The sequence below is a fragment of the Dermacentor andersoni genome, chromosome 1 (assembly GCF_023375885.2).
Source record: "Dermacentor andersoni chromosome 1, qqDerAnde1_hic_scaffold, whole genome shotgun sequence".
In the NCBI taxonomy this organism is placed as follows: domain Eukaryota; kingdom Metazoa; phylum Arthropoda; class Arachnida; order Ixodida; family Ixodidae; genus Dermacentor; species Dermacentor andersoni.
The window spans coordinates 339,540,176-339,562,148 of NC_092814.1; the positions used below are offsets into that span (position 1 = coordinate 339,540,176).

Genomic DNA, 21,973 nt, shown 5'->3' on the forward strand with positions numbered 1-21,973 from the left:
CTGCGAGAGAACCCCGGAAAGCGCGACCCTCTCTAGTTCGTCTAAAAGTGTTCAAATAGGGAAGACATGTTGCAAAATGGCTTTCTTCTTTTGGTAGTCCTTTCGTATTCAGCTTAGTGGCACGTTGAACATGTGAGAAGCGTAACGAATGCCAGATTCGTTACCTTTTAGCATTTTCGATTACGGTTTGATCCACAATTTCAAGCGGAACGTTTACGTGACGACGAGTGTAAGGCAAACAGCGTCAGCGTTGCATACAATTTGGAAGGTCACGCGCAAGTTGCGCAAGTACTGTTAGGATCGGCCGGCAGCTATTTCAGCCCGCTGCACGTGTTCCGATCCAACCGGGACGGTGGCGCACTTCAGAGAACTGCCGATAACCGGCAGCCACGTGGCGAGGGGTCAGCTCAGGGGAGTTCTCGAGGGGAGGTAATTGGCGGAACCTCCCCATGCGCTTTTCGAGACACCAGACAATGTGCTACCCGGTCGCTCCACCCGGGTCGGCTCCGAGTTCGACGAAGCAAGCTTTGTGCGCAACACGACAACGTCGTCCTGTTCTGCTATGAGTGGGGGAGTTGCCGCGGGAACGCCGTCGAAGGCTCCTTCTCATGCACTTTTCGAGACACCAGACAATGTGCTACCCGGACACCCCACCCGGGACGGCTCCGAGTTCTACGAAGCCCCTCTGACATCGGCTCCGGACCATTGCACCTATGTGTGTGTGTGTGTGTGTGTGCGTGTGTGTGAGCCCTCATCCTCCTCCAAGTCGAGAGCCCGCCTCCTCCAAAAGGGCGGGTCATCTACAATGCGTCGAACTATGACGTCGAGCGGGGTGCTCGGCTGGTAGAGTGTGCTCGTTGTCGTGCTAGAAATGCACTCGTGAGCTGCGTGTTCGTTGTCGTGCTCGAAATGTGCTCGTAAGCTGTTTGCTGTATGATCGTCTTGCGGGCACCATTTGGGAGTCACGCTAGACTGTCGATGTATCTCATGTTCAACTGTAAACAACATGTAAATAAATCCTGCTCTCCTAAGTCCCGACGAAGAGTCAAGCTCCTTCCTACAGCTACGACTGCCAAATCTTACATCTGAATGGCAGCGGTGAGATCTGCCTACAGCTCGTAGATGGTAGACTCTAACAAATGGTGGCAGCGACGAGATCGTCCGACGAATCTTACAGTACGTAAGTTGTGCTTTAGTGCGAGTTAATAACTAGTGGGGTTTTTGTTAGACAGAAGGTACTTTTGTTACAGAGACGGCATCGTTGGTCTCTTCTGCTCGTGGTATGGCAGATTTTTTTATAGTTAGTTTCATTACTTCCATGAAAACGCGACAGCTGAATGCTCGAAAAGCAGGCGTCAGAGAAATCCAGTTGTCAGAGTTTTAATTGTCTTTAGTTGCACGGAGATATAGGCTGAAGATAAAAAGTGGCAGTGTAAGTTTTATTCCGGCTTGTTTTTGATAGTTCGCACGATTTTTTGGGACTTTTTTTTTTATAATTGGCAGGATTTGGTGATTGATTCTAATGACGCTCCTTCGCATTAGCGCCACTTCGATTTGCGCGTGAAGAAAAGCGGAATAAGTCAGGCCTTCGGAGCCAACGTTGGAATGTTATTGGGTTTGTAGATAGCTTTCCCCTTTCTTGATTTCGCAATTGGACATTGTGTAATGATCATTTAGCTATCTAGTGCTAAGTGTTACGGAAATGAACTAAACAAGGTCATTTCTCCCTTAGCCTTTCTGACCTGAGGAAGCTCTAATTCATGATTACTTAGCTTCATTACATAAACCCTTTTATTTCTATTTGCGAGGACACATAATTGGAAGTTTCTTGATACTTGTCCAAATCAACTGGAACCTTATGTTTCAGGGTTACCTTAGGGTGAGTGTTGTATGATAACTTGAATTTGTGATGTCTGGCGAAGAGTGTGGCTTGCATGTGGCGCTTTTGGCATTGCATGTGGCCTACAACTGTCGCTCTTTGGAGATTGTCTTCTTGAATTAATGCAGTCCGGTCAAAGCCCACCTATGAAGACGCCTGTGTGTGCAGATCTTCATTCTCGGAAGCTGCGGCCCCAGAGCTTTGAGCAATGCAGGCATCAAACCGGCCGAGCTGCGTCGAACAACTCGATCTCCCGATGCGCCATCGGACGGGGGGCTGGGGGGGGGGGGGGGGTTGTGCTGTGGAACACGCACTTGTCACGGTTGACGTTCACGCCTCATAATTCACTTCGCGTCAAGACAGTAACGTCGCCCTCCTGACCGTCACGACGTGGCCAGTTATAAATAAAAGGGTCCTTCCTGGGGGAAGGCATCGACGACAGGTGGTTGCCTCCTATTGCGACACGTTGGAGACAGGCGCACCACGTCCACGAGTAGCACATCGAGGACATGAGCTCCGCCAGCAGCACATCGAGGACAGCACCCGGGCAGCACGCTGACGACCAGTGAGGGGCGATGAAGGTCGTCAAGGATTCGGCGTTGTGATTGGCCAGCGACCCTCAACAAGGAAGGATTGAAGAAAAGGGCGTAAAAAAAGGGAATCCGGATGGCTGTGAAGGGGGAAGAGCTCGGACATGCATAGGGAGACACCGGGACATGCAGAGTGAGAGACGCTCGTAGATGCAGAGAGGCTACAACAATGTTCTCCGATAGATGAAACCATGTTGTAAAACTTGATCATGTACTTTCTTTAACATAATATTTTCTTCATTCTCTTCAACGTCGCTCGGAACCTCTCTTTCTTCCGGCCCCTGGCAGGGTACTGACCAATGCAACCTTCATTGGCCCCACTTACCCCCGAATTCACAACAGTTGTAGGCAGCGGTGAGATTGACCTCACAGGGCTTGTGAATGCCAATTTCACAACACAAGACCCATGGTGCGTCGTGGGCACACTGACGTTCGTGTAACATTGAATGCCGAACATTTCCACGAGAAACGCCACAAAATACTTTCCCCATGGCCGAGAGCCCTACATTTACGATGGGAGTGGAGTCTGCAGGGGTGATCCAACCAAAGCTGCGTACGCTTAGCGTTCGCGGCACGATCTTCGTCTGTATTACGTTCCACCCGCCATCGCCGCTCACATTCGCGCTTCTGTTCATGACAGTGTTCTTCGTAGGCGCGCTCTTCTTCCGCACTCCACACCGCACGCGGCCTACCCAATACACGGAGGTAGAAGGGAACGGAGATAAGGTTAAGTGGTTTGCCTATGGAGCCCGTAACGTCGCACTTCAATCCATACTAAGCAGCCTCTACTCGAGTTTTAGTTTTTACAGCGGAGCTGTTATAGGCTAGGTTCTTGCGGTTTGTGTAAGTAGGCTGAAAAGAAGGCGGCCACCCCAGACCTAAAAGAGCTAAAGCATAAAACAAAATCGTATCGCCGGGCATGCCCCAGCTACGTTTAATCGCGACAAGTTGGAAAACGTATAGTGATAAAAAAAAATATCGTAATAAAAAAGTGGTTGTCGTATTTCGTCGTAGCCATCGCGCCGAAGAGCCCGTCTTGCTCAGCACTGCGCTTTTCTTCTCGCGCTTTCGCCACACCCTCCTCCTCCCCTTCGCCCCTCGTGGTTCCGCTCCTATCTCCTGCTCCGCTTCCCTCCTCGCACTCTTTTCGCTATCGCCGTTTTTCATCTTCACCTGCGCTCTGCGTTCGATTTCATCCTTCGCAGTGCTCGTTCGCTTGATTAGGATGGACAGCGCCGATTCTCACCGCAGGAACGATCGCCTAAGAGCTGCGGTCTAAAATGCCCTCAGGCCGGCTTTCGTGGCGGATAGACTCCACCGCGTAATAAACATTTCTTTATGCGAAGCAAACTCACATTTCGACGACACCGGACGACTAAAGCTTTGTTTTGATCCCCGTTATTGACAACAAAGCATGGAGTACGATAAACGGGAAGATCAGATTTGTATGCAAATGTCGAGAACATACATCAAAGACGAATTTTCTGAATGCCTTTGCCCCAAAAAGTTTGTCTCACATTGCCAATGTTTGGCAGGAACGTAGTCCCGTTCACATCCAGCCGGTATTGGCGGCGAGGAGTTACGGAGTCGCCATCTATCGGAAGCGCCTGGCTGGCGTAGTATGAGGGATCACGTGGCGCGCTCCTCATAGGTTTTGCTGTCAGCGCTCACTGAAAACACCACACACGAGCTCTCCCGTACATTTCTGTAAGTACTTTCGAGACGAGAGAAGTTTGTTACTGTCTAAATAATAATGATGGGCAAACTGAAAGCACAGAATCGTTTACAGACGCTATCTCTTTACCGAATACGTACAGTGCACGCCACTGCGCGCGGTCGCCGCGATGGAGTCTCCCGAACCGGCTTCTTGCGTGAAAGGTAGGTAAACGCTGAGAGCAAACTATGTGAAATATGTTCTTATAGTGTTTGTATAACTGAATGGAGCGTAATAGAATGAAGTCTCAATGCAGCGATCGCACAGATTCGCAGCGACCGACTGCGCGTCTGCATGCTTGTCCGCGCACTGTTTCACTTTCACCGCGTGCGCGTTTTAGCACCGTGCCATGAGCTTTAGGCCGCAGAATATGAGCATTTGACAGTATACAAGCGACCATTGTTGCGTGGGCGCTATCAGAGTTGTTCAAAAATAATTTCATCGTAGAGACTTAGACGGGGACTGTGATGCGCCGTCGCGACGATTCAATCTTTTTTTTCTTCTTCTAAATTCTTGGACGTTTCAATATTATTTCTCGCGTTGCGTCGCACTGCATGTTTATCTGTGTTCTCAGCGTGCGATTTCCCGCTGCTTCTTTTTTGTAATCCAGTGCGTTAATTCATAACACAAACATGACCATATGCCATGCTTCTTTTTAATGTGCTTCTTATCGCTCCCTTTCCACTCCAGTGAACTTGCCAGTATCTATAGCATCGACAAGTTCATAGACCAAACCGTCATGACATTAGTCGGGCAGCGGACTCGGGCGAGCATCTCAGTGCGCGTTTTCCGAACATCACAGACCCGGCGCCGTAGCAGAAATCTTCCTCGCGTCTGTGCTTGCTGCATACCCGAGTTGTAGCCGATGGCTGTTTGCCGGTTTTATGTTTCACGAGCCAAGCTTCACGCCGCTTCTTGTCCTGCGGCTACGTGTGAATAATGCTGACACCGGGCTCCGTTGCGTAGGCCCGGCACTGCGGCACCGAGCAGTAGTCTACCATGTTGCGCGCCTTCAAAGCCAGCCACTACCTATTGTGGTGCTTTCAAGCGTTGTAAAGGAGACACTCGAAGCGGGAGAATCTCACCACTAAATGAGGACCGCAGCATACGAGGGAATTTAAAACTCGTTTTCAGCTCGCTTCGGCGCTCCTGAAGCAGCCGACGCGGACGCTATGTCCGCGTGATCCCTAATAGCACGTCACGCCGACGGTGGCGCCAGCTTTTCCAGTGGTGGAGCTCGAGGCCAATAGGAGAAGGACACGATGGCGGCTGAAGAGCCGTGCCGTTCTCCCTACATTCTCCCTACAAGGCCGAGCGGAACGGTGGCTGTGGCGGCCAGCCCCGTCGAGAGCGAGAGGGAGCGTTCTCTTTCTCCTCAAAACACGAGCTCCTTGCGAGCGTGCACGACGCTGATGATGATGTTGCATGTGAGGACGCGCGGTGGTGAAGATGGCGCTACATTTGGCACAAGGGTGCTTTTGCTTTCAAAAGTTTTTGGGAAAACTTCCTTTTATTTATTTTGGTATCAATTTGGGCACCATGAAAAAGAAAGAACAATAAAAGTATTTAGTATCTCGCCAGTTACAAAGTTAATTGTAATAAACCACAAACTTCAATGTAGGCCGACACCAGTCCTTTATTGCTTACACCTTGTCCTCTGCATCAGAGGCATCTTCGCAAGATATTTTCTGGTACGCGATCGACGCACGTGAGTAGAAGAAAATGAAGAACGCAGCAGGCAGCTGTCTCGTGCACTGCACGCCCTCCGCCATTTTGCACGCGCATCGCTACTGTCTGCCAGCGACTAGTTTCTTGGTTCCGCAATGCTTAATCTAAAAGAAAATACGGCTAGGTTTTAGGACGCGCCAAGGCCTGCTTTACCGCCGAGCTGTGCGGTAGCGACGCCTCGTGTCGGTCATGAAGCAACGTTGGCAACGTTCTCAATCTGATGCCCCGGCTCTGCACCAGGATGCAGCGAGGACTGGCCGCGGATTTCGCCTCGCAGCTCAGCAAGACAACAGGTGCGGCGTCGCTCAGCGATCGGCAACAGCGTGCGTACAGGGCTACGCTCGGTCTCAACCTTCTTGTGGGCGCACGATACACGGCAGGCATCCCGGGATTTTTCCTACTGGCCGCTCTCAGGTGTCAGCGTTCCTTTGGTCCGGGGAGAGTTGCCCACGCGCCTTCGTCAACGGAACAGCCGACAGGTGAATATTCGTACATGTTCTGTAAGCGAAACGAAAGTCTTTCTCAGAAAGAACGTTGAAAAGGTAGCCTGCAGATGCAGTGCTCTCTCGAGAGTTGGTGCTAATCTCGGTGGCACAGTACATCGAGGCCGGCAGAAATCGCCGCGATAGCCATTTTAGGAATATTTTGATTACTTCTTCTTACTTAGTGGTGATTGTAACAGAAACCTGCGTGTGTTTTGTACACTGGGTGCGTAGACTCCTGGAACTTGTTCCTGGGCAAGTTGAGTGTTACTTAGTCACATTTCAGGCACCGCAAAAAAAAAAAAAAACTCAAAGAACACCTAGCTGCGTCACTTGCGAGATTATTTTTTTTTTTTTTTTTGTGGTAGCCTTATCGTCCTGGCAGTTATGATTGTAAGATGCATGCTTCTTGTTTGTAAGTGGCTCTTTGCCATTGGCCGGTTGCCTTCGGTAATAAAACCCAAACATAATAATGATTGGCTGGTATATCTGCGCTTCACGGCAGTTCTAGCATAATAGCAAGTTTCTGAATATACGCCCAAGTGCCAAAAGCGCAATACATGTTATATGAACACAAGGGTCGGTAACCAACAAGACTAAAAAGAGCGACGATTTTTTTTACTTGTTAATTTTGAGGTATTTAAGCATTTGTTGTTAAAATTTATTACTGGGTTGGAAAACAATGTAGAAGAGAACAAATAAGTTATGCAGTAATCTTGATGCAAAAGCTCCCAATTTAATGTCAAGTGTTTTTATTACAGCTGTAAGCAGCACAGAAGAGGCGGCCCTTGTCATTCTGGCCGTGAATCGGTTGGTGCACCCCCGGCGTGGCTCTTCCCACCAGCTTCCGAACCCAAGACGGTGGTTCACAGCAGGCGTAGGGAGCTGGCCGCTGGTGCCGCGTGTCATCCCAGGCGACGCCTTCACCAGCCTCGGGTTCTCGAAGCCTCCGCCCAACGCCTGGCCATCGCAGCTGTACTGCGCAGTCTTAGACGCCATTCCAGCGGTGGGACTTCGCACAAGGGCGACGTTCCTTTCTTGGAGTACACCCACAGCTTTTGCATAGCTGGCTCCGCGTGTGGCGTCGAGAACTGCGCCGTTGTTGCCTTCGACGCGCGGCCCGGACCCGCGGCGAGCACTACGAGATCTTCAACTCGCGGGAACTTCTGTGAGGCCAAGCACTCCGCCGTTATTCTGACTGTGGAGGACTGATTGTCACACAAATTTTCATACTTTTCAAGCAGTACAAGGACGTCTCAGCTGTTGCTTGGAGCGTTATAGGCTTCCATAATATCGGTTCTACCAACTCTGGCCTGACTGCAAGTCGCACGCACTTTTGCCCTTATTAATGCGAGATCTTGTACTTTTCTGCTTTGCGCAAATATAATTTTACCCAATGCTATGTTTGTTGACTGGCTATAATTTTTCTTGCTAATCATTGCTTTTTCATTCTCAGAATTTACCCCTACCTGTTACAATAGAAGGCATGAGGTGGTACATCTTCACTTCATATACGTATTGCTCGATAAATTAAGGTAAAAAAGAAAAGAAAAAGGAACAGAGGAAAGTCGGAGCTGCGAGCTTCGGCTCCACCTCGCTTTCTCTTTGTTTATTCATCGTGCTCTGCGCGCATAAATAAAGTTACAATGTACCAATTCGCTCAAATCACTTCCCTTGTCAATACTCTTTGCCTCGCTGTGGTAGAGAAGTTGCATAAAGAGGAATAAAGTGCCCCAGAAAGGCTGGTCAATGTTTCAAAAGTGGTCAACGTTGCTCAACAGTGGACCTATCTATGTCAATGGCGGCCTTGTCATTCTCGGTAGATTACTTTTAACGGGTTCTTAAGGTAACGTCACCTGCTTTCGTCGGTTGTGGCTGGCTGTAAACAGACACTGTAAAGAAGAAATTCAGTGCTGTCATTTGGCGTTTCTAGCCCTCGTGGCAGAAAAGACGAGAGGGGAAGGGGAAGGAGGAAAGAAAAGGGAAAGAGAGGAGTGGGAGTTGTTGGGCGACGAAGATATGATGCCTTCTAAGAACTCTACAGAAGCCGTAGTCGGCATTCGCTTGCGGGTTTAGAAGGTCCGGTCAGCGATCAGCGCGGGGGCGACCCAAGGGACATCGAGTTGAAAGAATGGCCTCAGTAGCCTAGTATCGGTGTGTCAGAAAAGTTTCGAATGGATGAAGTTAGCGACGTGGAGTCGCTGGGAAAGAACGGGGGCTGGTGGGTGGGATACGCGGTGGTAGGGAGTGGGTTGGTCCCTAAAGGGATCTTGGCCTCAGTAGATGGGTTTAGGCGTCGTTGCGACGATATACAGAAGTGGCATGGTCCTGTGGCGTATAGGCACCAAAAACGCCATGCTGAAGTTTGGCACTTAGCGACGTGTCGGAGGCCTGTTTTTAATTAAAGAAGAAAATTGGCAAAGGAAGCGTGAGGGGAGAATTGAATACGTGAGAAGGTGTCGTATAATTGTGTCATTTTGCTTTTCAAAGTGATATATGTGAAGATGCATGGAAAGACACGGAAATATAAATGTAGTGCTATGGGAGAGGTAGGGAAGAGCTGGAAAAGGAGGCATAGATAAGCTGAAGAATGTACGTTGGCTAGTAGCACAACATATTTTGGTGCCTTTATTAATGATTTGAAGATTTCAGTGGTAACAGCTTTTAGTGATTCTATGTTGCCACGTGCCAACTTGATTCCCTTAGGGCATACGCATTTAAACTTGTGTATGAGTTTTAATTCTGCATAATTCCCTTTCACTTGGTAAACGGGAATTTGGTTATACTATATAAAGTCTTTCTTCGTCGAGTACATGGCCGTGTTCATTTATGTGGCTTGCTGTGGTGCTTTAAAAAAGCTGTGCTTTGTATCAGGGATGGCTGTTCACGCTGGTATGAATTTGTTGTCGAGTCTCGCCTATGTATCGTCTGGTACAAGTGACAAACTCTACCCAGTGGACTAAGTTATTGACGTGCAGGTGGAACTTCGACTTACCTTGGGAAAGTAATCGGACACTGCCCATTTTACTATAGTAGCAGATTGTACATGTTTGAAATTTGAGCACCTAGGGCGGCTACGGGGAGAGCATGTTGGTATCGTCTTTGTCCTTAGTTTGGCATGTACAAGATTGTCCTTGAAATTAATGCTTTATCTGGAGGGATCTGGGGCGGGGCGGAAAATATAAAGTTGCCAGTGAGAATTGGCTAGTATTTATTGAGGATGTTCACGTTTGGGATGCTTTTGAGAATTTAGTAGTAAGAAGAGGCCTTCTTGTTCTTTCAATCTTAAGGCGGTGTTTGACGACCTCGGCTCGACCAAGTTTTCTTGCTTCGGTGTGGGCTTTTCGAAGGGCAGTGTTCGTGTGGCCCTCTTGAGAGCCCTCTTGATGGGTAGCCCGAGAGCCCTCTCGAGAGCCCCCCCCCGTCACAAGTGCAAAGACTTATGCTGCTTTCGGAGATTGGCGTCCAATCTTTGGGTCTGCCTCCCTTCTCTTTTCTGTAAAGCAGAAGCTCCGACTTGGCGGGGGAGCATGGAAGTCCTGTGGGGCGGAGATACTCCTTGATCACGTCGATCGCCTCCTACATGGCTTCTTCAACTCTGCCCTCGCAGCCGCCGGAGCACCATAAGGTGATGTCGTCGGCGTAGATGGTGTGCTTGATGTCCTCGACGCGTGCCAACCTCTCGGAAAGACCAATCATACAGATGTTAAACAGTGTGGGGAGATGACAGCGCCCTGAGGTGTGCCCCACCCTCCGAGGGGCACATCGTCGGAGCGGAAGTCCCCAATGCAAAGCTTGGCCTTCCTGTCCGTTAGAAAAGAGCAGACGTAGCTGTGGAATCTGGGACCGAGACCAGGTCTGAAATGGTCTTTACGATGATGGTGGGGAGCACGCATTGTCGAAAGCCTTCTCGAGGTCCAGACCGAGCAGAGCCTTGACGTCTCTGGAATGGCAGTCCACAATCTGATGATTAGTTTCATGACATCATGATTAAATTTGCTGTGAGGCTCTAGCAGCTACGCTGCCTCGGCTCAGTGTCCGTAAATGGGACTCCAAGAGGTTTGTGTGGTAACTTATTAGACAAATTTGCTATGGCAGAATACCTAAAGGAGCTCCTCATGTATATAACCTGATACTTTGCTTTTCTTCTTTTAGAACAGTGTGTGTTTCACAAAGCATTGTTCTTGCATTATAAAATTTTATGTATGTGAAAATTGTACATGCCTGCTCCATGAGGCATGCCAACAACAAAGAGGCTTTAGCTCTAGTGTCTATTTAACTATTGCTTTCCACTCTCTTTACCCTACTGGCGTTAATCCAGTGTTAGAGTCCCAGCATTTCCCAGGGGGAATCACGAGGAGGCAAGAGTGGTGGGGCTGAACAAATCTTGCCCCTCCCCCCATAATTTTTGTAATGGCCCCATAATGCAGCCACTGGGTCATTTGCATCAGAATTGGCGGAGCCATGAGTTCAGTGTAATCCAAATGATCTGCAAATGAAGCAAATCTGCAAATGCAAATGAAATTCAAATGAAGAGCTGTCACAAAAGTGACAGCTCTTCTGCTGCCTTTGCGTCACTTGGCTCATCACAGAAGTCAGGTATCGTCACTACACATGAACAACAACTCTTGCAGTCTTTGCAGGAGCTGTCTCGTCATAACACTCACGGACCCTGTAAGTACACAAAAGTGGCAGCTGTTGCAGTATTTGCAGGAGCTGTGGCATCGCAGAAGTCGGGTATCGTAACTACACATAAACAACAACTCTTGCGATCTTTGCAGGAGCTATCTTGTCACAAAAGCTTATATGATTTGTGTGCACAATGTAGGATCGTTCCACTCAGGTTGACTTGCTTGGTCAATCACTGGTGAGCAAATAGCACACGCTTTGTGAGCACATGCCTGAGGTATGCACCGTGCTTCTGCTCAGTGCGGCGCCTACCGATGTCTTTCATTCGAAGAGTGATATACTTTTTTTCGAGCACTTTTTTGAGGCTTATCACATGTTGCGGGTCTTCACAGTAGTGTGTGCAATCGTGAAGCACGACTTCATGTTGCTTCGCGAATTGTTGGAAGGCCTTAAGAGTTATCTTGTGGATGTTGTCTCCTGTCGTGGTGCCTTGGCGTAGCACTGTCTCCGCTGCGCACATTGCTGCATGCACAAAGCGCGGTGGTTCTATAAGACCACCATTCTCCTTTATGAACGCGAGCAAGCTAGTCACAGTGTCATTGGTGAGCACAGTCTGCACAGTGAAGGTGTTTGCTGGTAGCACTAACCACGAAGCCACCGATGTAGCGGACTATTTCACAGGCATATTCGCTCAGAGAAAAACAGTCGTGCTCGAGCGGAGCATCCACCATTGCAGCTGACTGCTCTTCATAGCTGTCACTCAAATTGCTGCTGGGTTTCCCCTGGCTTCTTGAAAGGCATATCACCTCAGTCTGTGCAGTGACGGCATTCTTCGAGCCGAGAACAGCTGCATGTGCTATGGTCTGCCTGTAGGCATGCCGGAATTGCGCCGCTGAAGGGTTGTTATTCCAGCCACCTCGCTGGCTTATGCAACTAAAGTACATTTCCAGGGGGTCCTGGTTCAGGTGCCTCGTGCAGATGTACCTGCAAACAACAGGCAAGTTAGTGCCTTGCCGCTTTATGTTGAACACATAAAACTAGTCGGGAAAATATTTGTTCGTAATTTTATGAGCCACTGAATATATGTGTTGAAATTGCAAAATGTGTCCTTTATATTTTTTTTCAACAACACATATTCTGAACTGCCACTTGCTTTTGTGCTGCCAACTCATATCTTCACCACAACCAAAGTATTCATTCTTTCATTTCTTCTCGCACTGTGCTTACGACTCTGATACATGTTGAATTGGCATCTGGGCAAAGCAGCACTTCTCGATTTTGTACAAACGCTTTCCCTTGTCTATACTTCCTTGTACTTTCTTTAACTGCAGCTGGCATAATAATGTGCATGTGAAGCAGCTTTTTTTAAGGTCAGATTTTTGTCACAACAAAGCAAAGCATTCACATTTGAGGACAGCAAGCAATAAATATATGCATTTCAAAATAGCAGGTCCCATGTGTGCAATATGTATATATGAGGCAAATATGATTGGGTTGTTTTGTAAGTGTGCTCCTTATGTTTTCAAGTGATATTACTTTCTTCTCAAATGGCAACATAATAATGTGGTGTCTTCAATTGAGAGTAATCATCACTAACACATTTTTTATAATGATTGCCTTTTGCACCTAGCAGGTCAATTGGCTTTTTCTGTTGCTTATGATCACACCATTAAAAATGATGTCGGAATTCACACTAAACAAGAAGCGAGAACAGTCAACCTGAAATACAATAAAATGCTTGGTATATCGAATAAAAACTGGTACCATCTTCCATTTGTTATGAGTGGCTATGACAGCATTTGTAAAATCTTTCCTGTGTAAATAAATATGCTGTGCTTTTGTGGCACAAGAGGTACATATCAGCAAACAGCACCATTAAAGTGGTTATCAGCTGCAATGGAGCTGTTACATTCTAAGGATAAGTGTAACACGGCTGCAAAGGGACTCAAGATCAGTTGCTGTATGAGTGCACAAAATATATTGTCCCAACTACCATGCACCACAATTTAAGAAGATGCAAATGCCACGTAGCTGGACAGGATCAATGTAATGTTGTTTGCTGTTACTTGGAAATACTCGGACTATTTGCATTCTGCACGTGTTAAGCAGCCTCCGCTTTCTTGAAAACAGTACAAGGAACACCCTTAACATGTCATAAGACAGTTTGAAATGTTCAGTCTGTCTTGAAATTATTGTTCATTATTTCACGCCATGGCAAACTTTTTGTCTTTTTACCACCTTATGTTGCCACCAGTGCACTACATCTACCTATGCACTTACTTGCACAGGTCAGCATCAAAGAGGCTTTCTGCCAGCTGGGAGACACTCTTGAGTGTGAATGCCAGTGCAATTACAGATATTTGCCTGCCATCCTGTGCGACGAGCCTTTCACTGGCCATTCGCAGCTGCATCAGTTGTAAGCCAGCGGCCTCCATGGTCTCTCTCTGGCAAGTGAACGCTGATGGCCGCAGTGGAGCCTTGAAGCCAGTGGCAACAGGATTTCTGGAGTTCAGCAGGTCGAATGCCCTGGAAAGGAAATGGTAACTGTAGCATCAGATTACGCGACCAAGCAATTTCTGAAAGATGCTTTCTACACATGCACATTGTCAACAAAGTAAAGTGTTCATGATGCCTACAACACTTTTTACCTGTATGGCTTTGTTTGTAAATGCACTTGCTGTTGGTATCCCTAACAGACATATAAGCACCAGGCTCAGGTACGAAACACAAACAAGTCCTTGAAAGGATAAGATTGCTGCTCTTTTTATTTGTTTATAATTTTTTTTTTGTAAGCATCAAAATGAAGCACTTTTCTAATCATTTAAATGAAACATTGTTGCTGCACTTATTGCTTGGATGGTATCTCCGAATTCTGAAAACAATAGAAACATTGCATGTGCTTACACCTGTAATGCAGCATACACAGCACATGAGTAGTTCTTTTCATGAATAATTCTCAGGGTTACACAGACATTTGTATGTCACGAGAAGCCAACAAACAAGGAGACCAACTGCAGCATAGGGTAAATTACATGTACTTATTAATAAAATAAAAGAAATGATAAATTAATGCAAATGAAAGTGGACAAAAAAAGAACTGGCCGCAAGTGGTGCACGAATCCACGTCTCCTCATTGCGCCTGCAATACTGTTACCAATTCAGCTGCTGTGCACCATTTTGCCGTCCATTTTCTAGGGTATTTATGTTGACCTACTAAAACAAAAGCTGGGAGTGTTAGCCAGTGCTACGCCTCACGGCCTTGACGGCGGATGTGGAACATCCTTTTCATTTCTATGAAATCGTTACTTTAATTCAATTAAGTACATGTAATTTCCTATATGCAGTCCTTGGTGTCTTTGTTCGCTTCTTACTATAAGACTAATAAGAATCGGGCCCTCGCTTTCCTTTCTTCTTATTCGTACACATTCCAGTGCATTATGTGTATATGTGTCAGTATACATTTGTGTGCTTCGCTCACAATGTTCATTTACTGTTGCTTGCATGGAAAGAAGTAAACATAAATGTGCACATTTTTTTTTCTGTTAATGCATGGTTGGTGCATAGTTTAAAAACTGTTTTCCATTGTTTTGCAAGGTTTCATACAAATGCTTACAGAGGAACGATGAATTTCTTATGCATCAGAGGTAGATAATTTCAATCATACAGCACTTGCAGGAGAAGCCACGCAGTGTTATTGATAATTATTTGCATGAATATGTCTATGACTATGACTGCAGCGGACCAGCAGATCTAACAATTGCGATCCGTCCAAATTCTATTGCTAGCCACCATATGTTTCACATTGCAATGGCTGACAAAATATGAGCAACATTCTTAAAGATTATCTTATGGCATGCTGGCGTTATTTAAGACAGTGTTGTTTTCAGCATCATGAGAACACACTGCTACTGGAAAGCAGCTTCTATAAGACACCTTACATTGCCCTTTTTCTGTATCGGCCCAAAATGTCTTCTCAGTTCTGTAAAAAATGGCTGACATTTCAGCAAGTTGGTATAGATACCTCGGGGGAAAAGAACTGACGCAACCTTTCATGCACATAGAGACAGTGCAGACACATGAATGCTGGTATGTGTCTAATGTGCGACGCCAAGGCACCAACTTCAGACACGTGTCAGTAGACACTTATTATTTCTAATGAGTCACCAAGTTGTGCATTACATTTGTTTAAGAAACGCCCAGGTCCTGAGCTTAATCAGATTAATGTGTGCAACATTAATGATGAAGTGGACATTATATCAAATGCCTGTTATTGAGTGAGGGAATGGACACATAGAAGCAAGGACAGACACCATCAGTAAAATTAGGTCATCGTGCGACATAAATAAAATAACAATAAATGTACGTAAAATTAAGAGGTACATGTCCTGTCCTCCTTCAAGCATTAGGACAACACATTTCCAACTTACATTGGTTGTTTGATACTGTTTTTATTGATCAGTAATGTTGGCTGTCCATAATTAAAAAATACTAATGACGCATTAATTTGCTGTCTGTACACATAACAATCACTATGGTGATAAGACAGAAGCAGGGAGACATAATGATACATAATAAGCACAGTGACGACCAAGGCAATATGCATTGAAATAAAATTCGCTTCGACTCTCCCATGGGTGCCTTGTTCACATCGACTAGGTTGTCTTTAACAAAGTCATAAGTGAGTCATTGTGAACAGCCAGTGATTGTGTACGAGGCTGTCATGGGGGAACTGAAACATCTTTTCTGTGCATCTTACTTAGCATGTCTCTCTGCTTCTTTCTTATCATCATAGTGATTTTTATGTGTAATACAGACAGCGAATTAATGTGTCATTATTTTTATTTTTCTCTTTTTTCAAATTATGGACAACCAACATTATTGATAATGGTGTAGTACTATGCAAGCGTCCCTTTAGATTTCTGGTGCATTTGAAATTGCGCAGTGTGCATGTGCATGATTACTAGTATTTTATGTACAGTATCTCAGCTGGTTCATCGAGTCCACTATTGCTCCATTCTCTTCTCCCCAACATATATGCAGAGCCTTCCACATTTCATCTCTACTTACACTTCAGACCTGGCCTCTCTTTTCTGTGTTTATAAGTGTGCTTATGTTGTGACTCCATGTTTGAAATTGTAGTTCATGAAAAAGAACTGCTAGTACAGTTAAATGCTAACATTCATTTCATAGAAACGGTCACAATATTATTATTCTAGCATGCACTCGCATGAAAGCTGAAGGCCCCCAACTGAAGGCAGCATTATATACTCAAGGCCTTGCTTGGTATTGCACGCTATGCTTACATGGCCTACTGCACCATTGTTTTGGGTATTAATATTTATATGTTTGGCTGTGTGCATAAGCCAGGTTTTCATATTGAGAGGAAATAGCACCTAATGAGTTAATTCTGTCATGAGCTGCATGCATCGCTTCATAAAGCGTTGTATAGATTGTGAAAACCAAAACCTATGCCATTAGAAATTCACATGCGACTTGTATGAAATGCTTGCCTAGCACATTCATTCTAGCTAATGTTAGGACAGCATATTTACTGAAATGGACATAGCATGCACAGAGAATGCTTCATTAGTGCCCTTACCGGACCGCCACGGCTATGAAGTTGGCAGTGCCCATGCAGTTGCTAAAGCCTGGCAGCTTCAGCAAGGAAGCGAACTCCAGCGCCTTGCTGACGGAGCTGCTGAACGTCTGCGCCGCCAACTTCACTTTCATGACCTGTTGGAGGCAAGGAAGGAAGATCTGCAGAAGTCATATATGCATTATTTTAGGGTTGCCTCACCTGTTGGCAGTAATTGATGTGCGTCTTTGGCAGCTTGTTAGCTGCGCGCAGGCCTTCCTTCTCCTGCAGCTCTAGCAGCACCTTGACATGCTTCCACGGCACTCTCTGTGATATAAAAGGATGCAGCAATGTAATTGCTTCTTTGCTAACGCTAAGATGTTACTCTGACAACTAAATATGTCTGCTTACATCTACATACTCACAGTATATCTGCGCAAAAAGCTTCACAAATGCTCACTCGGTGTTCTGGTGAACAGATTCTACAATGGAAAGGTTCATCTTAAATTATTACAGGAAAGGCACCTTCCCCATTCTAGGTACATGCGACTTGCTTTCTATAGTAACTGTTTGCTTCCTATTGCCAAGACTAACTACAGCAACTCTTCTGCTAAGTTTTCTGTAAGTTTTGGATTTTGTTGCCACCTAACCTTAATGAACCCTGCACTATTAACATGTTTTAACACAACCTTCTTGTTTTTCTTTGACTTGTGTAATTCTGTAATTAAGTACCATTGACATGTTCTTATTGCTAGTTTATTTGGACCACAGATGCTGCAGGTGATAGATAACTGTAAATACCATGTAGATGTAACATATCTGATGCATAATAAAAGCTGATTCTTATTCTGATAGTACAGTGCCTTTTTGTCTTCACCCACTTCAGTGTCTTATTTGGGGCCAGTGTTTTTATTATTAAAAATCCATGTGTCTCTTCTGATATATTGTCTCCTGTACATATTGAAATCGATAGACTTAATGAAAAGCCTGACTTGATGCTGTTGGCATCATCATCGTGTGAATCCTATCACATTTGGAGTTCCTTCTATGATTGCGCTGTACAGTTACATACAACCTACCACCTTGTTTGTAGCATTGGCACAAAGTGCACTTCGTTCTTTTTAACACTGTCTAATATTTGCAGAACTAGGTAAGCAACCATACGCAATATGCAATTAAGCTTCTAACAAGCATTCTGGTGTTAATACACTTCCTCCCTTCAGTGCTGCTTCAAAAGAGAAGCCAAGTGGGATGCTGCCTCAGCCTCTGGTTCCCGAGAGTAGGAAGGGAGGCCTTTAGTGACGCAAGCAAAAATCCTCCGCCCCTAACGATCAATATCACCCACTTTCTTCATGCTGCGCTAGGTTACTAAACAGTTTAAGGAGATATCCCGGTGGTTGTCTCAACGCGTCATCAGCACTTCAACAGTGATCAACAGTGCAAAAAAACTAATAGTAATATTTGACAAACAGTGTACACAACTACTGCTTAGTAGTTTTTAAAACTGCACAGCATCTGCCTATGAGGTAACTTGTCTAAATGGCTTTGGAATTTAACATAAGAAACTAGTTAGGTATTAATAAAGGCTATAACTACATTAAGCCAGCAATAGCAGAATAGCCAGCAGTTCAGAAAGATAGTTGTTTGTCTAAAAGATACAAAATAATGGCTTGCCTGTGTATGTCATCATGGTCCTAATACTGCGAGTAGAGTATTTCCTAAACTACTAATAAAAAGATTAGCTGCATTTTAACAAGCATGAATGCCGAACCAGGAGATTTTTGAAAAGCATGTGTTAAGAGAAACCACAATGTCAATGCAGCATGGATTATGCTGCTCCTGAGATAGAAATTTTAAACCTGAATAAACCTCATTTAAACACAAGATTTATCACCATTATGGGGTTTTACATGCAAAAACCACCTTCTGATTATCAGGCACACCGTAGTGGGGAACTCCGGAAATTTGGACCACCTGGGGTTCTTTAATGTGCACTTAAATCTAAGTGCAGGGGTGTTTTCGCGTTTCGCCCCCATCGAAATGCGGCCGCCGTGACCGAGATTCGATCCGGCGACTTCGTGCTTAGCAGCCAAACACCATAGCCACTAAGCAACCACGGCGGGTAAGATTTATCAGTGAAATGGAGACTTTCATCGATAAGTGCATTTTTTTACAGCACATATCTGAAAAGTGACATTTCTTACCCCGTAGGTGCTGCTCAAGAGAGCACCTTTGCCGCCAAGCAGGTTCCGCAGAAGCTTTAGTCCATGGCAGGCATCAAAAATCATGAAGATGATGTCCTCTGCATTGCTTTGATGTGGGAAAAAAGTCTTGAGTGCCTCGAATGACTGCTCGTGCACGCGGCAGCCGAGTAGCTTTGCCATAGCCACATTGGCAGCAAGGCAGTCGCATACAACAGCCACAACTTGCAGCACACATTCACTGATGCAGTGGATTGCTTCAATTAGCAGGTTCTTGAGCACTTCTCCAGACAGACCAGCAGTCAGAAAATAACCAACTGGCTTCTTCCAGGGTGCTGCAAGTTCGACCACGATGAAGACAAGTGTGTCAGTGGCCAATGGCACATCATCTGCATCACTGGGCTCTTGGCTATGACCCAGCTAAACAAATCCAATGAGGCGGCCAGTTGCAGTTTCAAGCTCGCAAGCTTTCTTTATGCTCGTACCATAGAGCACAATGCTACACAGGGGCTCCCTTGGGGCATCATTATTGTGACAAACCTTCAAGTCTTCCAAAACTTCAGCAGCGAAGCCCGGCCACTCTTGCATGACCCTGAGCCACTTCCTGATGACCTGTACACTTGGCATGGGAAACAATGTGCTCAGGTACTCGTATGCTCGTGGAGATTAGTAATGCACTGTTGATGCAAACTTCTTCAGCTCATCACTGTACCTTCTCCCACGAGGCTTTTCTCTGGCATTTTTACTCCAGCTCTGTATAATTTCCAACGGCAGGCTGCCAAATTCTTTATGTTTCCTTTCTGCTTCATCTGAGAGAATGTTCCTTTCTTTCAGGTTTGCTATGATACTCTGCAGGCTCTCATTTTTCTCTTTGACTCGAGCTGTCCTCATTCCAAGTGCCTTTATCTTTTTTCTAGCGGTTGTCAGCATGTCTCCCAGCCTCTTCGCTTTGGTTTCAAGACAATCTCGCGAGCAGTACTCATGGTCGAAGGTGCTGGATGCTGCAGCTGGAGCACTGCTTGATAGCTTTGGTGAATGGTCAGGGCTTGTTGGGAACGGTTGCTTGGCCAGGACTGCACGGCTGCTGGACAGTGGCATATCCTAGAAGGGATGATAAAACTGATGTTATGTGTGCAAGGGAGCATATTGCAGCCTAGACACATTACATTCTACCTTCAACTTCATGAACATACTTTACACTAGACACAAAGGCTACATCAAAACCATACCAATACATTTTAAAGTTTTTGGCACGAACACAGACGTGCAGTGCAGAATCTTACCACAACAATAGATAGTTTAATGGAACATACAAGCATATCTATCCAGAAACACTGCTTCAAGCCGTGGGTGTGCAAGCTAACTGGACATCATTCAGGAAATATAATTCTTTTTTGTGACATGCACAGCACATGCACAGATGGTGGACCTATGCTTTTTTTGTCTGTTGAAATGACAGAACCGGTATACATTGCAACAATTCACAAAAGTAGGTGCGTGCCGGATGGCTGCCCTCCACTGTGACGTGGATGCAAGCCTCCGTTTCAAAAATGCCTCATTCTGTCCTGGCATGAAGAAAATCTTATGTGGCTGATCATTGAAGGATAGGTAGGTAAAAAGAATGGGTATGCTCTCTAGGCACATTATGTCCCTGTCATAAAAAAAAAAAATCTTTCCTAAATGATGTCCCACTTCCACCTGGCTTCTTTGCTTTCAGCACTGTACAGTCTCTCTGAATGTTTCCTCTTTCCCATTTGGCAAAATTGGCATTCATATTGTGTCCTTTTCTTCTATGCTGTGAACATACTAACCTGTCAGCGAGTTCAAGCTACCACCCTAGCCATGGAAATTATGATATCGAAAATGATGAGCATTCTGCTTCTTTTTGTTTATGCTATTCTTCATGTCCTTACACATGTTACACACATACTTCTATCCTTATGTTGCTTTGCAATAATTGTGTAACATTAAAATTAGGCCAGTATTGTTAATCTAAAATGCCTGCTCCTGGGTTTCAATAAAATTATTACATATATGAACATACATGTGTGCTTTCAGTGGCACTTGGACGTTCAAACTGTGATGGAACAGCACCTTCAAGCAGCAGGCCTTTACGCAGGCCACTCCTGAAGTCGGCTGGCTTGAAGTGTGTGGAGCACAGCAGGTGGTGACTTGAAGGTTTGAAATCTGGTTGTCCCATTGCTTCAAGCCATTTCTGCAAGAGAGCTGGGTTTTCTAGAGGGAGCCTGCATGAGTTAAAAAGGAAGGAAAAAAAATCTAAATAAAGCCACAATAGAATAGATGTTATGCACTGTGATTCTCCTTCCTCTTCGCTGCTTTTACAGCGAAGTTGTATACCTCTACCATTCAAGGAAATTTTCCTGTTGTGGCAAGCAAGAAACTCCATACGTGGGCCAATCCCGAGACAGTGCAATGCCGGGCCGAGCCGCGGCAGAGGTGAAGCAGGCGTTAAGCACTCCCCATGCGTGGGCCGATCCCGAAGATAGTGCAATGCCGGGCTGACCCACGGCGGAGGTGCAGTTCGCCATTAAGGGGCTCACATACACAGCTTCGCTTGTCATCCTTCACAAAGTGGAGGGGCACTGAGATTTTTTTTTTCAACCTTCTGCGAATGCTGGTCAAGTGAGTTACTTTGCTCAACATTCGGCAAATTGTTTCGCAGAATGCTCGATTTTCTGTCTGACATTTATCTTGTAGCGCTTGTGATTGCGTCGGAAAATATTTGTTTAAGGTTTCGTTAATGCAACAGGAACACCGTGACTTACTTAAGAAAAATAAAACTGCGCGAGCTAATGACACGGGAACAACGAACAATTAGCACTTTCGCTCCTTCGTCGCATTCAGCACTTTGCTCCATTTTCTTTCTAATATCCGAGGCAAGCTGCCCGATGAGGCATCCTCTGTCGCTCACCTGTGGTATGCCACCTTTCTCCTTCCAGGTTCGTATTTTTGTAAGCAGAACAAGCAAGCGCAACGCCAGGACATCCTTACAGCGGTTCAAGTACCGGCACTTTGCGCAGGCACATACTAGAGCAGACGACAAAAACACAACTTTCTTCTCGCACAAACAATACATTGTATCAAATCAAGTACTTTGCATTAGTTCATATGCTGATTAATAATATGACAAACACAAGGAACAGGAGGTGTAATT

At 45.6% G+C, this 21,973-nt stretch overlaps 1 protein-coding gene and 1 long non-coding RNA gene across 2 annotated transcripts; one reads left to right on the forward strand and one right to left on the reverse strand.

Moving 5' to 3' along the window:
- Positions 1-5,706: 5,706 nt before the first annotated feature.
- LOC126516428 (uncharacterized) lies at positions 5,707-21,100 on the forward strand. The gene is made up of 4 exons (XR_011891263.1): positions 5,707-6,390; positions 7,155-10,021; positions 13,311-13,562; positions 20,857-21,100. It is a non-coding gene; the product is annotated as an uncharacterized lncRNA (long non-coding RNA).
- LOC126516533 (uncharacterized) lies at positions 7,108-13,457 on the reverse strand. Its single transcript, XM_050166658.3, has 2 exons — positions 13,303-13,457; positions 7,108-12,006 (listed from the first exon to the last, which is right to left on the reverse strand). The coding sequence occupies exons 1-2, from the start codon at positions 13,455-13,457 to the stop codon at positions 11,619-11,621; spliced, it is 543 nt and encodes a 180-aa protein (XP_050022615.1). The 3' UTR covers positions 7,108-11,618.
- Positions 21,101-21,973: the final 873 nt, after the last annotated feature.

What these genes read in the sequence shown, in the direction of transcription:
- LOC126516533 (XM_050166658.3), bottom strand. Translation starts at nt 13,457, where the DNA reads ATGGAGGCCGCTGGCTTACAACTGATGCAGCTGCGAATGGCCAGTGAA. An exon ending in TTTGATGCTGACCTGTGCAA is followed by an intron (nt 12,007 to 13,302) that starts GTAAGTGCATAG and finishes TGTTGTTTGCAG; the next exon opens with GTACATCTGCACGAGGCACC.